A 15,529-nucleotide genomic window follows, 5' to 3' on the forward strand; every position below is an offset into this window, starting at 1 on the left:
AGTCCTAAATTAGGGAGGGGGAGGGGCATACATTTAAAATATTTTTTTTTTATTAGAATGCTGACACGGCATCAGTCGACAATCTGAACAGGAAAATGTTGCCTTAGGTCCCAGCTAACTATAAGGAGGTCATAAAAACTTCAGAAGTGTTGAATGTTGACTGTTGGTCAGCTCACCCCGGCGTCTGACCGGCGTCTGACCTTTTGTAAATCCTGCAAGAGGTTTTAAGAAAATGATGTGAACGAATGCCAACGCGGTTGTTACTGAGTTTTAGTCTGCTTCACATGAACACCACATCCTGGACTGAACAGATCATGGATTTCAGCACAAACTGAGATGTACAGAGGTGTGCCACAAAGGGAACAGAAGCAAAAGCAACAGTATTTGTTTAGTTTATTTTGATTTTCATAATTCCCTTCTTGCTAATGAGGTATTAGTTCACTAAAGCTGCATGTGTCTAATCAGAAATAGAACAGAGGCACTATTCTCAGTTAAATCTCCTCTCTAATCCCTTGCGGTATAAAGGTACTGTATCTTAGTCGAAAGGATTACCTTCTTCATCAGTCTTTTTTCAAATACATAAATGCCAACATCTTACCTGAATCTAAATGTCCCTCAATTTAACTCATCTTGCATTATATTATCATAATATCTCACACCATAAATCCTTTCCTTTACACCTAAATCTCTGCTTTGAAAACTGGGATGACCAACGTGACGAGAAGTACAGTACACTAGCTGACATGACTGTATAACGAGCATTTTATATCAAGTGACCCTTTCAACAACAGCAAATAAGTCCGCTATCTCTTTGAACAAATTGGATTTCGATACAAGGAGCTCAGCTAAAGGGCTGAGAAGAATAAGATGATGCTCTTTGATAAGGTCAGCAATGTAAGTACACATCGGCGTATTTGTGAGGCCAGCGAAGCGGTCTACGCGTCCAGAAATCATCACTTTTCAGAGAGCTGGTGCTCTAGATGTCCCGGGCTTGCACTGAAAATGCCGTCAAGTGTCCAGTATTTGATACATCATAAACCACATCATTATCATCGTCGTTATGCCTGAATTAAAACTACCGACGGGAGCCCAACAGAAACCAGGGGTGGCGGACGGCGATTGGCCGGGTTGCGCGAAGTCCTTTTAAATCGCGAGAAAACTTTGGGAATCACACCACGCTGTGTTAACATCGTATCTCTGGATATTTATTCTCACGTATAACATACATTATATGGGGGTTCTGGAAGACTACACACTTTTTTTCTTTTATTCATTCCTGATCTCTCGGCAGCTACAGTCCCCGGCTCGCCCAGGCACCGGGACAGTCCGGACCCGTCTAGGCGCTGCCTGCGCCGCAAGTCGCTTTACGGCAGCGTGATCCACACACCGCCGCAAGAAATGAAACCCGGCAGAGCTGAATGAAAGCAGAAAGGGGGCGGGAAGGGAAGGGGGGGGAGTGCTGAATTGTATCCGTGCCGTCGCCGCTTCCCCCGCACAGTCTCAGTCTCGGATACAGGTGGCCCGGGCACGACGACAGGCATGGTCTGCACAGCTGCCCCGCACGGTGTGGCGCTCCTGCTCGGCCTCGCCAGCTGCGCTCTGCTCCTCGGCCCGGCGAGGTGCGAGGACGGAGCCGAGGAGGACGAGCACTCGAAACATCTGTACACGGCCGAGATGTTCGGCAACGCCGTCGAGATCGCCCCGCACTTCGTCATGTTCTTCGCCCCCTGGTAATGGGTTTTTATTCCTCTGCCGGTACAACAACAACAAGAACAGCAGCAAAAAGGGCTGTCGCTCGATTCGAGGTGTTAACGTTTTTAGGATGGCCTTATCCGCCTTCGCCCGTAAAACCGCGAGTGCAACCAGGGAAGAAGGAGGGGGGGGTGGGAAAGATTAGTGGGCCGCCTGGGTTTGTGAAGTCTTAATGGAGCTCGAATGTAACGTGAGAAGCAAAAAAAAAAAAGACTTTTAAAAGCCCATTGTTGCACGTCGTGTCGTGATCGGCAGGACGCACGGCCGATTTGTTAACGGGACATGAATAGGAAAATAAACTAGACGGTTCCTGACGCTCTCAAGGCGAGATTAGGATCTGAAAGGGAGGTTTTGCTAAACTTTTTTTTTTTTGTTCTTAAAACAATGGGCGCTTTGGGATGCCGCGGGAAGGAGGGTCCTTTTAGGGACGGGTTCGGTTGGGGATTAGTGATTTATTGTGGAAGCGAGGGAAGAGGACGAGCTTTAAATGAGTAGTTTTCTCTTGCAGTCATGTTGCTCTTGCACGGTAGAACAAAAGTGTATCCAAGTGGCCTAAAAAGGATTTGATGTCCCAGCGTCAGCTCTGGGATCCGGAGTTGTGCCGTGGCTGCTGACGTGGCTAGTACTGACGTATCTCTTACAGACGGATATAGCTACACACCTAGATTGAATAATTTTTGGTCAGCATAGCATTACTAGTTTATACGAGGAATTGCCTTTTCAGCAGCCTGTTTTGAACTTTAACACGTCCTTGATCTGTGACTGCACGCGTGAACTAGGAAATGTTTAAACTCGAGGTCTGCTTCGATTGAACATTACCTTGTCGGATCTGCGGTTTAGGTCAAGGAAGTCTAAGGCAATGTCACTGTGAGGTTCTTATGCATGATATGTGCCAGAGGACTGCAGTATTCGTCCTGGACGGTTGGTGTGTGTCTGCAGGGTTTCCAGGCAGGTCGGTGGGTCCAATAAACCCAATAAGAAGTTGATTTTTAATTCATTAGGGTTAATTAGAGCTAATGTTTCATGAAACCCTGCAGACACAGTGGCTGTTCGGGATCAGAAATGAAGACTGCTGCCTTTGGGTAATCACAGGGCACAGAATCATTTCTTTCCGACTTTTTTCTGATTTTTAAAAAATTATTACCAGTTATTTGTATTTTGATATCAACATTGCCACCTTTTATTTGGTGAAGAGCCACTACTTGAAAGCAGATGGGAAACCAGCAGGTTACTAGTCTAGTGTGAAGCAGCAGCTCCCAGAGAGCTAGGGGCTGTCGTAGAAGTGATCCAGTTAGGCCGATACTGACCCGATTCAGGTCGTCACGTGCCCAGCTGGGCACTGACCCAGACTGAAATCCAGGGGGGACCCCGAGCTCAGCTGTGAAGGGGCGCTCGTGCTGCAGTCTGCAGCCTGAGTGCAGAGCACACACTAACGTCCGAACATCACAACCTCCCTGCTGCTGTCACCAGACTGTTCAGTTCCATTTCCACAGCCTGCAGCTCCTCGTCTTGAGCCGTTCTCTCACTACTGGCGCCTCTCTGGAGTGAAAGTGTGAAGGCCAGGCTGTCCCAGCTTTGAGTGGCTCATTGACTGTCGCAGGGGCTGAGGTGTAGCCTAGCTGGTGAGACGTGTCTCACCCCCCCCCCCCCCTTCTGTCTCCTCAGGTGTGGCCACTGCCAGAGGCTCCAGGGCACGTGGAACGAGATGGCGGACAAGTACAACAGCATGGAGTCGCCCCCCGCCTACGTTGTCAAGGTGGACTGCACGAAGGAGACCACGGTCTGCTCTGGACAGGGCGTCCGAGGGTACCCCACGTGAGTGTGTTTCAGGAACACGCGTGTGCGGTTTGCCTTCGTGTGTACAGGGGGAACTCCGGATGGGGCCAAATGAATGAAAACGGCTGCACGGGGGATCCTCACCTCAAGCAGCATTGGGGAGCAGGAAAAGACACCTGGCCTCCTCTCGCTCAGAACCGGGTTTTTTCACCTCATCCAGAAAGACACAGACATTGCTGCCGGTCACTGGAGGGGGTCTGGGTTGTGCCAGCAAGGCATCTCGACTAAAAACATAAGATGAAATACGCAGACGAGGCTGAAGAGTATCCTCTGACTGACTTGTCTGTCTGTGACGGTCATTTTACACCTGCTCTTTTTGTGGTTGCTCCTGGAATTTCTTCTCTTTGTAGAAGAGTGATTGGTTTGGTAGCCGTCCCTGAAGAGGACCAGTTGTAGATGAATAGTGTTCTTTTAGTCCCATTAGTGTGTGGCGCTCCCTCTGGATTCACACATCAGGTGCTTGACTGTTCTGCGGGTCTCTAGTGTATTAAATTATCGTACCAAATGTGTATAATAATACTGGTATTGAAAGAGAAGTGGAGCATGTTTATTCTTGAGCAATTTGATAAGATGGGGAAGCTTGGCGGTTTTTATTGTTCTTCCTTCCTTTATTTGTTATGGGATTCAGCGTTCTCTACGGCAAACATTCAACCGATGACAAATTTTCTTGTTCTACTCCAGACAATTAAAGATGCAGTGGCGCAGAGGCGTTTAACATTCAAGGCGCATAGCTCGATCAAAAGCAGTTGTCAAGTGCCCTGCTGCGTGGCTTTGGTTAAGTGAAAGAAGAGGCCACGGTAAAATAAAAGACTGCATGATGTTTTATTAATGCCTGTCGAAACTTTTAAATGGAACACCTCATGCTTTCCATGTTGCTCTCTGTCTGTAGTAGTAATAGGAAATCTGAATCAAGCAGATAACATCTCACATGGCATAGCTGGAAAAAGCCGTCTCATTTAACAAGAATGTCTCTCAGTCTTAGGCAGAGGGTAGCAAAGAACGTCTTGGTGTTACTGCTTGACATGTTGCAGACTTTAAATGTTATATCTAAACTAGTGTGTGAGCAGTTAAATCATCGTTAATCTGTTGTGTAATGATTTTGCTTTTGCGGTTTCACCTAATGATTCCCTTCATTATGTAGACAAGTGTTAATGTTATACAACATTTAACATTGCTGACGGTGTAGCGTTAAGCTTGTTTGGACTGTGTTTTGTGTTAAAGATTGCTGAATAACAAGCTTGATTTATTCTCTCCCAAACTATCGCAGATGAGTAACGGTCACAATTGTTGTAATATTGGAAACTAAAGGAGGCTTTGAGGAAACTGTTGATGCTCACAGAGTGTACATATTTTAATTCCTGAAGGCGGCTAAGATGTCATGAGATATTTACACACCACTGTATTTCGTAAATTTTTAATTTTTCTTTGTTGGAGATGCAGCTTGTTAAAAAATATTGCATAATATGCGTGAAATTGAAGTAAAAACCAGTTGAATCTTTACCTGGTGCTTCCCCACTTTGATTGTTTTTGGGGATTTTGAAACTACTGTACCTTGGAGATATATTTCTGTCTTTGTTTCACAGCAAGGATCTCTTCAGTTTCAAGATGCACACGAATGTTCATTTGTGTGTTTTGTGTTCTTGGACATATCCTGACTCTACAGTATTGTATAAGTGCAATGAAAACGGGCTGCTTTAAAGTCGCCCTTTAGAGTTTATAACCTACTGAATAGCAGATTGGGATGTGAGAATGTGAAAAAGCTACCCAGCTGTGGTGTTAAAGCCAGTTCCCTGGTTTCCTTCCAGAAAGGCCTGGATTGGATCCATTAACTACTAACTCCCCAACAGGCTTCATGGGCTCTTCTCTTTTGGAAACCTTCTTGGGCTCCACAATGTTTTTGAAGTCTTACAAAAGAACCTGGTTTGGCGCCTACATGTCACATAAACTGCCCATCTGTATCTGTATACACACTGTCCGCTGTGCGCGGTCTGCATGCTGCTCTCACAGTGAAGTGGAGGGGTCCTGTAGAAACTGCTGTCCCTCTTGCGTTTTTCAGTCTGAAGCTTTTCAGACCGGGTCAGGAGGCTGTGAAGTACCAGGGACCCCGAGACATGAAGGCACTGGAGGACTGGATGTTGCAGACTCTGGAAGAGGAGCCTGCTGTAAGTCTCCTAGGCGGTCCATTCTTTCCATTCGTTGGGTGTTCATTTTCTGCTTTGTTTTTCAAAGGCCCGAATGAAAACTGCAGTCTCGGGTGTTGGGAGAAACAAGAGGCGGCACTGTTCAGATTCACACACTCTTACACACAGAGACATTTGAAGAAGCTCAAAGTTCGATCCTTAACTAGATTGCGCTTTGGCTGGAAACTAGTTCTGCACGGTAATAAACCCAGTGAAAGGCATTGTTTTAATTATCGTAGAAGTAATTACATTTTTAGTATGCCTCGTGCGTAGTGAGACAGTGAGGTCTAATAACTCGTCAGGATTTTAAACGTGCCACAGCGGACCCGCACTACAGCTTGTTGCCGTTCTGGCAAGTAGGATCAGACTCTCCCGCGTGGGTTTTCAGTTCTCGCACGGGTTAGTTATAAAGCAGAAAGAAATGTGGGGTAGCCGTCTCCTCGTCTGCTGCTGGGGCGGGCGGTGCCCGGCGTGAGCGGTGGATCTCTCGTGGGAGTACGCGCCCGTTCGGCCCGAATCACAGCGGGGTGGTCCTGTCGCCTGCAGCCGCCGGAGTCCGAGATGGAGCCCCCCCGAGCCCCGGAGCCGAAGCAGGGCATGTACGAGCTGACCGCGGCGGGCTTCAAGGAGCACATCGAGCAAGGTACTCCCAGGGGCTTGTCGATCTGCTTCCAGTCCTTTTTCGGCGGGAGTTGGGAACGGAGAGGACAGCGGTTCTCACGGGGGGCGGCGATGACGGCGGAAGGGGTTCCTCAGTCAGTAGGGGTCAGGTCGTCCCCATGGGCGAGACGTCGCCAGCGTGCGCTTGGGCCAGACTTACGAATTGCGGCGTGTGAGGGGGGCGGGGTGGGCGTTTGCCGGCCTGGGACATCTGGGCCCCTGGGACATCTCTGTGAGGTTTAGGGGGGAGAGGTGTGGCTTGTCCTCTCAGCGCCGGGTCTCCGCTGAGGTCGCTGGCGGGGCAAACGGCTCGGCCCGGCGGGCGCTCTTGCAGGTACTGCTCCCTGCGCTCCGGTTTTCGCTGGGGGGCTGGGGGGTCTCTTTCGTGGAACAACTGGGCCGTTTTGTGCCTCAGCAGCCAGTTAAGCTCTTGCCCTTCTCTCTTCCTTAGGGTATCACTTCGTGAAGTTCTTCGCTCCCTGGTGCGGTCACTGCAAGGCGCTGGCGCCCACCTGGGAGCAGCTGGCCTCCGTGTTCGAGCACTCGGACAGCGTCAAGATCGCCAAGGTGGGCTGGGTCGGCGGACCTGCTCGTGTGTGTGTGAGAGAGAGAGGTTCGCCTTGCTGCCTGCGGACCAGCCTCTTCACCGACGGGATCCGCTGTAACCAAGCTCTTCTTGTCTTCCAGGTGGACTGCACCCAGCACTATGAGATTTGCTCTCAAAATCAAGTGCGTGGATATCCCACTCTGCTCTGGTTTAAAGACGGAGAGAAGGTATGTGTGTTTAGAAATTGACTTGGGGGGTTTCGACGGCCAGGGTACACTTGAACAGGGGACGCTATAGGAGCGATGAGTTATTATGGTATCTCTTTAATCTGTCGAGCTGCCCTCGGCGCTCTAGGGGCAAGCATTGCAATGGGTTAGAAAAGGAGCGGGAGACTGAAATTGAGTTTCTTTCTTATTTGTGAAAGAGCACTAAATGGTATAATGCTACAAACCAGAAGATTTTCTTAAATCTGAAAGTACTGTATTCCTGTTAGTTCTTTGTGCCGTAATGGTATCTGGTTCAGTCCTGTGTGCACCAGCCCTAAGATGATGCTGATTTCTTTTGTGTATTGTTATAGATCTGCAGCCTCCTTTAGCTGGTTGGAAATTAATGATCACGTCTCTCCTGCTCCTCCTCCTTGTTTAACATCTCATTGTCCTTCCAGCTCAGCAAAAGAAAAAAGGCTCTCAGAAGGGATATTTCGTGTAGCTATTTAACATGCGATGCACAAAAATGAATCCTGCGTGACACATGTTTGCAAGCAAGCCAGAAAGGAAAATCTCCCTCTTTCTGGAGATAGGTTTAATGCCTGGTGGTGTGCTGTGCTGATGTCATCCAGGCAGATCAGTACAGAGGGAAGAGGGATCTCGACTCCTTGAAGGAATTTGTGGACAGTCAACTCAAAGCTGCTGCAGAAGCTCCGGAAGACTTGCAGCCGAACGAGCCTGTGCAGCAGGCTGAGGAGCCAGCTGAGGAGGAGGTACTGAGCTGGAAAGCTTGTGTCTGTATCCACAGCATTCTGGGACGGGTGAACATGCCACATGTGTCATCTGTCTCTGAAACCCTCTGATCGTCAGATTTGTAAATGTTCCTCAAGCCAAACAATATGAGTCTGAAGTAATCAAAACCATTGACAGAAGCTCATCGAGATTTATCTTCTTCAGCGATGTCTTTTCTTTTGGCAAATTTTCAGTCACCTCAGTAACGCTGTTCAATGGTCTTTAAATGATCCTGTATTTTAGGCCATAGTAGGGTTAGGGTTCCAAGAACCATTAGATGTTGACTGCAATTATACTTCTGGTTGCACTTTAAATGACCAAATTAAGAGAGTTTACACAGAAGAACAGTTTTTCTTACCACTTTTGATCTGACTGAGTTTTGTAATACAATTACTGAACAGTGCAGTCTATACAGTATAAGCAGCCAAAAATCTCTGGGAAAAAAAAATTGAAAGCAAATTAGCACTCATCTTAAAGTTCACTTGAACCCCACAATCCAGCACTGAGCGCAGAAAATGTCTAAGTAGTGTGGGAATGCACATCCCCGCCTCAGCCACAGGATCGTTTTGGCTGAACTGAATTTCATTTCTTCGACTAGATGGACACTGGGATTGTGGACATCTGATCTGTAGCTGATGGCCGTGAAAGGCAAAGCTCTCATGTGCCGCACGCTGTCATGCCCGTGTGCTTCTCCATTGAGCAACTTTTGGTCATAGGCAACATTTAAAAAAAGATATTGACAGTTCTACCTTAACAGCATTGTTTTCTGTTAGTGGCATATTTAATCTGTGGGTTGCTCATGTTTTTGCATAGGTTTCTAGATTTAATGAGCATATAGGTTTTAAGGCAGATGCTTTACCAGTGAGGCTATTGCCTGCATTTAGCCCATGTACAGGCTTTGCACGACAATCAGTTTTGCTCAGCAGGACGGTCAAGTAGCAATTATGGCTAAGCTAGCTATTTCCTCCTGCTGATGCAAATTCGTTTAAAATCGAAATCTTTGCAAGACTGAGCTGAAGGTTACATCATCTCTTAAAACTTAACCCCTTAGCCTAAAAGGGTTTTGTGCTTCTAACTTAGTGATTAGCAACTCACCCTGGCAAACCCTAGCAAATTTCCTCTGTACCTCCTTTATCAAGATGGAATTAAGTTCACTCAGTGTTAACACAAGTTATTCTGGGCCAATGATGTGTTTTCTTCTTAAGAAAAGTTTAGCCTTCTATTTCCAGATGCAGTTTTCTTTTGAACTCCTCAAAAACCTGATGTCTGTTTTTGTTTTTTTGCAGTCGAGTGTATTGACCCTCACGGAAAGTAATTTTGATGACACAGTCTCTAAAGGTCTTACGTTTGTCAAGTTTTATGCCCCGTGGTAAGTGAATCATCCTCATTTACATGGGAAACAATATTCAGTGATTGTAGATTGAGTCAGATCGTAGATTTTGCAGACTTGTCTTTAGTAGTACAGTTTATTGTATGGAAAAGTGACTGAAGATCTGGAAGATATCGAACTTGAATTAATAGTATTGAAAAGATTGCTTTTCTAATTTTAGATGTAATGTTGTGTGTATAACAGTTGTACCTTACCCCTGTGCATCTCTGTTGCTTAAATTACAGTGTTGATTTTTACTGTAGTGCTGTTATGAAAAAAGAGTGCCTGGAATTTCATGTCTAAATCTGTTTACAACAGATCCTTAATGATACCGCCTTCCTGTTGGACACAGCACAGAGCTGTTTCAAGCAAGGGAAATCTGTCTTCGCTGGCCTATCAGTTGAGCATGCGCCTTAGTGCTGACCTAGCTTCATACCAGGCCAGACGGACAGGAAGAATTCATTTCATTATCTGCCTTTCTGATCGTCTCAGACATTTCCTCAGTGGCTAATAGAGGAGGGCATCCAGTCTTCTGGAGGACACCAGAGCAAAACGCTCACAAAGGCTTCCATCCTAGTGCGTGCCATTGAAGGTTGCAATCTGTTTATGTTCTTAGGTGTGGTCACTGTAAGAATCTTGCTCCGACTTGGGAAGATCTATCGAAGAAAGAGTTTCCTGGGCTAACAGATGTGAAGATAGCCAAAGTAGACTGCACTGTGGAGCGCACACTCTGCAATCGATTCTCTGTAAGAGCCTCTCTTTTTGGAATCCTTTCAGCATTCACGTACCGATCGCGGTCTTGTGTCTAAACCTGCAACAGAAAATGATGACCAGGAATTATTTTTATAACCAAAACTGTGTTTTAGTGGTTGGTAAGCTGGCCAGACATTTGGTTATGAATGATATTTTCTGTGTTACAATCTTTGTATTTAGACTTTTCAACCACTTAGAACCACTAAATAGGAATTTAGATTGAAACAGAGAAACACTCTCCGGAGTGCATTGCAGTGTTTTCCTGCAAGCATTTTCTGACGTTTTAGTTGTGACTTAATAACACTTTGCGCCTTTTCGTTAATCAAGTCTAAGGCATAAAGTACAAACGATTGCAGCTGCTGGAATGCTGTTGAATGTTCTCAGCTGCTGCGGACTGGTCATGAAATTGGAGGTGGGCTTGAAGCTCTGTTTCCCCCCCCCAGCCTGTGCTAGCTGGGCGAATGGGTGCCCCGCAACGGTGTGCCCAGCAAGGGGCAGAATCCCCAGCCGGGGTGCATCCCACCTCGCAGCACGTACCTCTGAGTGGCTTTCTGATGATGGCTGTTTTTCGAATTCGAGAGGAAAGAGGTTTCAAACGGGCACTCCCCTTGCGGGTGCTCGCGCGCTGCGGAGCGTGCCTTGAGCCGGAGGGGGGTCCGGGGCGACGGAGCGAGCCGTGACCCCCCGGTGTCCGCTCTGCCTTGCAGGTGCGGGGCTACCCGACGCTGCTGATGTTCCGGGCGGGGCAGCAGGCGGGGGAGCACAGCGGGGGCCGGGACCTGGAGAGCCTGCACGGCTTCGTGATGCGCCAGGCCAGAGACGAGCTCTAACGCCGCCGCCGCCGCCCGCCAGCCAGCCACCGTCACGCGCGGGTCGTCCCATCGCGCTCGGAGCGGCTGTTTCCGAAGCAGACGCTGCTGTGCGTTTTATTTTTTTCCTTACGGTATTCTGTGACACAACGGAGTTGTGCTAAGGCGGGATTACAAGTCATCAGGTGGACTTCCGACGGGGGGGAGAAACGGGAGTCAGCTTCTTCAGTGGGCTGGGGAAGTGGGAACGAGCCTTGTCTGATTCGTCTCTCTTTAATAGCCAGGGCCTGGGTTTTTCATATGAAAGGGCCAAAGCTGAATGAACACTGTTTCACAAAAGGTACTTTTGCTGGTAAAGGAGACTCAGAATAGCTTTACCCAGTCTGCTTCTTCCCAGCTCCCAGTCTGCTTGGGGTTGACCCTGTGCCCTCCCTGTCTTTCAGCTGTGAAATAAAAACCTCCAAACTGACAGAATGGATTGCACAAAGAACATCGAAATGTTTGCTTTTTACCCTTTCAAACCCCAAATCCAGTTCTCCTTTTCTATACCCGTTTCATATAACAAATTGTACTTATACTGTATAATGGAGGGAAATCACTTTTAGAAATCAGTACTTCTGTATTGATTGTTTGCTCCACTACCTGGCCAGTGTTTGTTTTTACACTGCAGAATAGACTAATTTCTATATTACTGATGGCCTAAATCCTGGTTCTGTTTACTACCTGAGTACTTGATCAGTTGTTATTAAACATTTTTATATGATTTTTCTGAAAGTCATTAACAGTTGATTGCTCAAAACAATTTATGGAACCTTTATTAAATGTTTAATTTACCTATAAACCACCTTGGAACCTGGTGAGAGGTGTTACAATTATGCTGTTAATTGAATAATTAGACCAGCTTCAACTGCTCGTGCGGAATTAAAACCAGAAGACAAACTAGGCTGTGCAGGAAGGGAGTTTGAAATGACCTCCTGAAAACAGCAATGCCATAAAAAAACCTTTCCGGTCTCTTAGGAATTTGTTTTAAATACTGTAATGAAACACTCTCTTGGATTATGTGGAACTTGGCACTGTAACCTGAAGCTGTGCAAGGGAACGTGCACAGTGTCTCTGATGCTGTAATGTCATTTGATTGCACCATCTGCCTCCTCCTTGACATCGATTATAAAACTTAGTTTTGCAGCTGCTTCGACAGAGGTGTCACAGGGAAGGTTAAAAGCTGCGTAGGGTGGTTTTGCTGAGGTTTTCGGTCCGTGGCTGATGGCGTCAGTATTTTTGTATCCTTGGGAATAGTTCATTGGATTTTTTTTACAGAAAGTTGCATCTTTTGTAAACCTACAAGCCCTAATATTGCCTGCTTTGCCCTTGTGCTTTGAAAAGCCAGAGCAGCTACAAGCTACTGCTGTTTGCTGTGGTGGACGAATTATAAAACTGCTGTTGCAAAGTGCTGGGGGTTGTAGTCCCATGTTTTAAGCTTCTCATGTCAGTCTGTTTCTGTTGTGTCACTACACCAAGGAACCGGCGCATAAAATGTTTACAGTCTTGAATGAGTATACTATTGACTGCTAACGTATCAGAATTTTTGTAAAGCTAGTTTGCTGCATCCAAGTTAAATATGATTGTTAACAGAAGCAGGAAGATTTAATGTCATGATTGTGTTTGGAACATTACTCATGTGCTGTTGTAATCATGAGCTGCTTCATCTGGTCAACTGAGACATGCAGTAGCATATTCTTTTAAAGGACTGAGTAATGCAGTATCTTTGCAAGAAAAAAAATGGTCTTAGTTTTTATTCCTTCTTATGAGAATTAAAGATCCTCTTGGCAGCCCTGAGAGAACAGAGGAAGCACTTACCCTGATGAAAAAAACACACTTTCATCTAGAAAACTTGACTTTATCTGGGCTGCTCCAGCACTGCACAGGGAGAGCTGTTACGGTCGTTGTAGCGGCATGCTTTAATTTAGGAGGAGAACGGATATCAAGTAGTCTTTCGCGCTCCGAGATGCACTCTTATCCAGGTTTCAGTGGCTCGATGGGATGTCTCTTTCCAACTCGGACCCTCCTGAGGCATGTTGGGAGTTCCCTTACGGGTGGCTAGTGCCAGCTCTAGGGACGCCCTCATTTTCCTCCCTACTCTTTGCTTCCCCAACCCTCTCCTGAGGCTCACGATTGACACACATGGTACTAAACTCAAGCTGTGGAGCCCAAATCTTACACCCGTCCTGTAACTAAATATCTCAAGTGTTTCTAGCCCTCGGGTTTTGACCACAACAGTACAAGTCCAGGTTCATTTTATGTTCTTCTCTTTATTTGGAGTAGAGGAATTCTGTGCAGATGCCACCGTTATGTGCGAGTCTTTCTCCATCAGTAAGGATAAACAGGGAAGCCACTTAAAATACCAGTAAAATCGTTACGCATAGCACATGGTGTAGACATTAAAGACTCCAGTGAAGGAAAGCAGTAATGTTTATGAGGGTTGTACAATACTAAAGAACATTTTTTGTACAAAAAGTCAAAATGAAAAAGAAAATTGTTTACATGACTTTCTGACACTTTTCGTAATAAACATTTTTCAAAAACATTGTCTGGTCTTGTGTAATTGAAAGTATTGTGTAATTCAAAGCGTGAAATAAATAAGTAGAAAATGTACAAGTATTTACACAAAAATGAAACTCCAAATGACTGAAAAAAAATGTAAACAGCAGCTTACAAGAGGTATTTTTTCTCTTATGATTTGTAGCAGGTTAGGCACAAAAGGTGATGTAGCTTTCTCAGTTCATATGTGAGGTTTTAAGCTAATGCCTTTACTTCTTCAGTAAAAGAGAAATATCTGTTCAGGTCTTAAGGCATCTCTGTGAAGCCAGTAGCTATGTGGCTGAACAGGGGCCCCCACCTGGTTCAGCTAAGAGAGGACCTGCAGTGCCCAAACTCCGCAGGTTCGAGTTGAGACGCGCCAGCAGCTCAGGGGGCGAGGAATTCGCCTGGGGCAGTGCACAGTTGGCAAGGGTGGGGAATTGGTCAGGTGGGGTTGACTGATACAATGTCAGCAAAAGACACCTGTCCTCCAATCAGCACGAGCTCTCCAGCCAGGTCCCCTGGGGACTGTGGAGTGCAGGCAGGCATGGAGGGGAGAAACACGCACACTTGCCCCCTCTGTCCTCCCCCGGCACAGGACTCGTGGCTAAAGAGCTGGGTCTTGAAACTGTTGGCGATTCTAAACTAGGTGGGTACAAATCACTTTAAAAAAAAATCTTAAATTAGAACCTACTGAAAAACAAAACAGGCCTCTCAAATTATCCTTTTTTTTGGGGGGAATCAGCATTGGTTCAATGATTAGGGTTTGAAGTAAACCTTCCCCGTGTTACGTCTGTTTTCACACCAGAAAACCACTGTACAGCCACATTTACTAATTAGGCTTTAAACGTTTATTAATTCAACATGTCTTATGGGTTCTAAACACAGCGGTCTGCGCAAGGGAGAAGGGCGAACGCACAGGAATGGCAAATCTCTGTGCCGCGGGCGTGCGGTACTTCTTCCACAGCGCACCGCGGAAACCCAAAGACGACGACATCCCTTGCCGAGCCGTTTCGGCAAAAACCGGCTAACGTTGTTGCTGTCAAGACAAGGGCACTTTTCAGAGTGCTAAAAATACAGGTTGGCTTTCTTTTTAAAAAAAATAAAAACCAACAACAACGCCCTGCCTGTGATGCAGGTGTCCCGGAGGAACCCGTGAGCTCTTCCGTTTCACCAGCAGGAAGGGCGCAGGGCGCACGGCGAGGCTGTGGCGATCTTGGGGGGGGGAGGGGGTGACGGGGTCACCTGTGTGTTCATTCTTGCAGTGTTTTTTGGGGGGGCAGACGAAGGCAGCCTCTCGCCATCCAAAGGTTTCGCCCGAGTCGTGTGCGGGGGGGGCACGGAGGAGAAGATCTGGAAATGCGAGGTCTTTCTTTCGGCCTTGGACGCCCCGCTTCCAGACGCCCCCGGAGGGAGTCTTGCCGGTCTCCTCCGAAGGGGCGCCCGGAGGGCGAGCCGGCGTCAGTGGCAGCCGCACGCCCGCACCACCATGTTCTTGTACTTCTTCAGGATCACGTTGGAGTTGTCGTCGAAGTACAGGACCGAGATGGCGTGCAGCTTCGTCGGGGCGCAGCTGGGCTTGGGGACGTTCTCAGGGTTCATGAGGTGGACCTGTAGGGGTGTAAGACGCGGACAGGTAGGTTTTCAGGGACTACGATCAGTAAATATCTGCAAAACTGAACAGAGCTGAAACTACGGAAGCTTAAGCATCTCGTGCAATACAGGTATTAAAAAAACGAAAGTGAACGATTCCTCACATCGTTTATGTCACAATTACATCACTAACAGCAGAGGTTAAAAAAAAGTGAATGGCACTCGTATATGCTATTCCAATCGATTTTAAAGGCTGTCTGCACGACTAGTCACAGTAATGCCCTCAACCTGCATGAAGAATTTATTACAGTAGGTGTGGGTTCAGTGACTGCAGTCGATCAAGGTTCTGACTGAAGGTGCAAATCAGATTAATAGCGGTATTTTGTCTATATAGTCTAGATAGCATGTAGCTATCTTAAAATATTCCAGAAGGTTAAAACAAATAAAATAGTTAA

At 46.8% G+C, this 15,529-nt stretch overlaps 2 protein-coding genes across 2 annotated transcripts in view; one reads left to right on the forward strand and one right to left on the reverse strand.

The window, feature by feature from the left end:
• Window positions 1–1,146: 1,146 nt before the first annotated feature.
• On the forward strand, window positions 1,147–13,488 carry txndc5 (thioredoxin domain containing 5). The gene is made up of 10 exons (XM_088644151.1): window positions 1,147–1,730; window positions 3,418–3,567; window positions 5,645–5,750; window positions 6,315–6,411; window positions 6,880–6,995; window positions 7,116–7,202; window positions 7,814–7,954; window positions 9,260–9,342; window positions 9,959–10,088; window positions 10,803–13,488. Exons 1-10 carry the CDS (start codon window positions 1,540–1,542, stop codon window positions 10,923–10,925), a joined length of 1,224 nt encoding a protein of 407 aa, XP_088500277.1. The 5' UTR covers window positions 1,147–1,539; the 3' UTR covers window positions 10,926–13,488.
• The window catches only part of bmp6 (bone morphogenetic protein 6), a 44,756-nt gene continuing 42,582 nt past the window's right edge, over window positions 13,356–15,529 (reverse strand). Inside the window, exon 7 of the mRNA XM_088644146.1 lies at window positions 13,356–15,092. Coding sequence (XP_088500272.1) covers window positions 14,943–15,092 — 150 coding nt within the window. The 3' untranslated portion in view covers window positions 13,356–14,942. The remainder of the gene's footprint in view (window positions 15,093–15,529) is intronic.

Source organism: Lepisosteus platostomus, chromosome 8 (genome assembly GCF_059453375.1).
Source record: "Lepisosteus platostomus isolate fLepPlt1 chromosome 8, fLepPlt1.hap1, whole genome shotgun sequence".
NCBI lineage: Eukaryota > Metazoa > Chordata > Actinopteri > Semionotiformes > Lepisosteidae > Lepisosteus > Lepisosteus platostomus.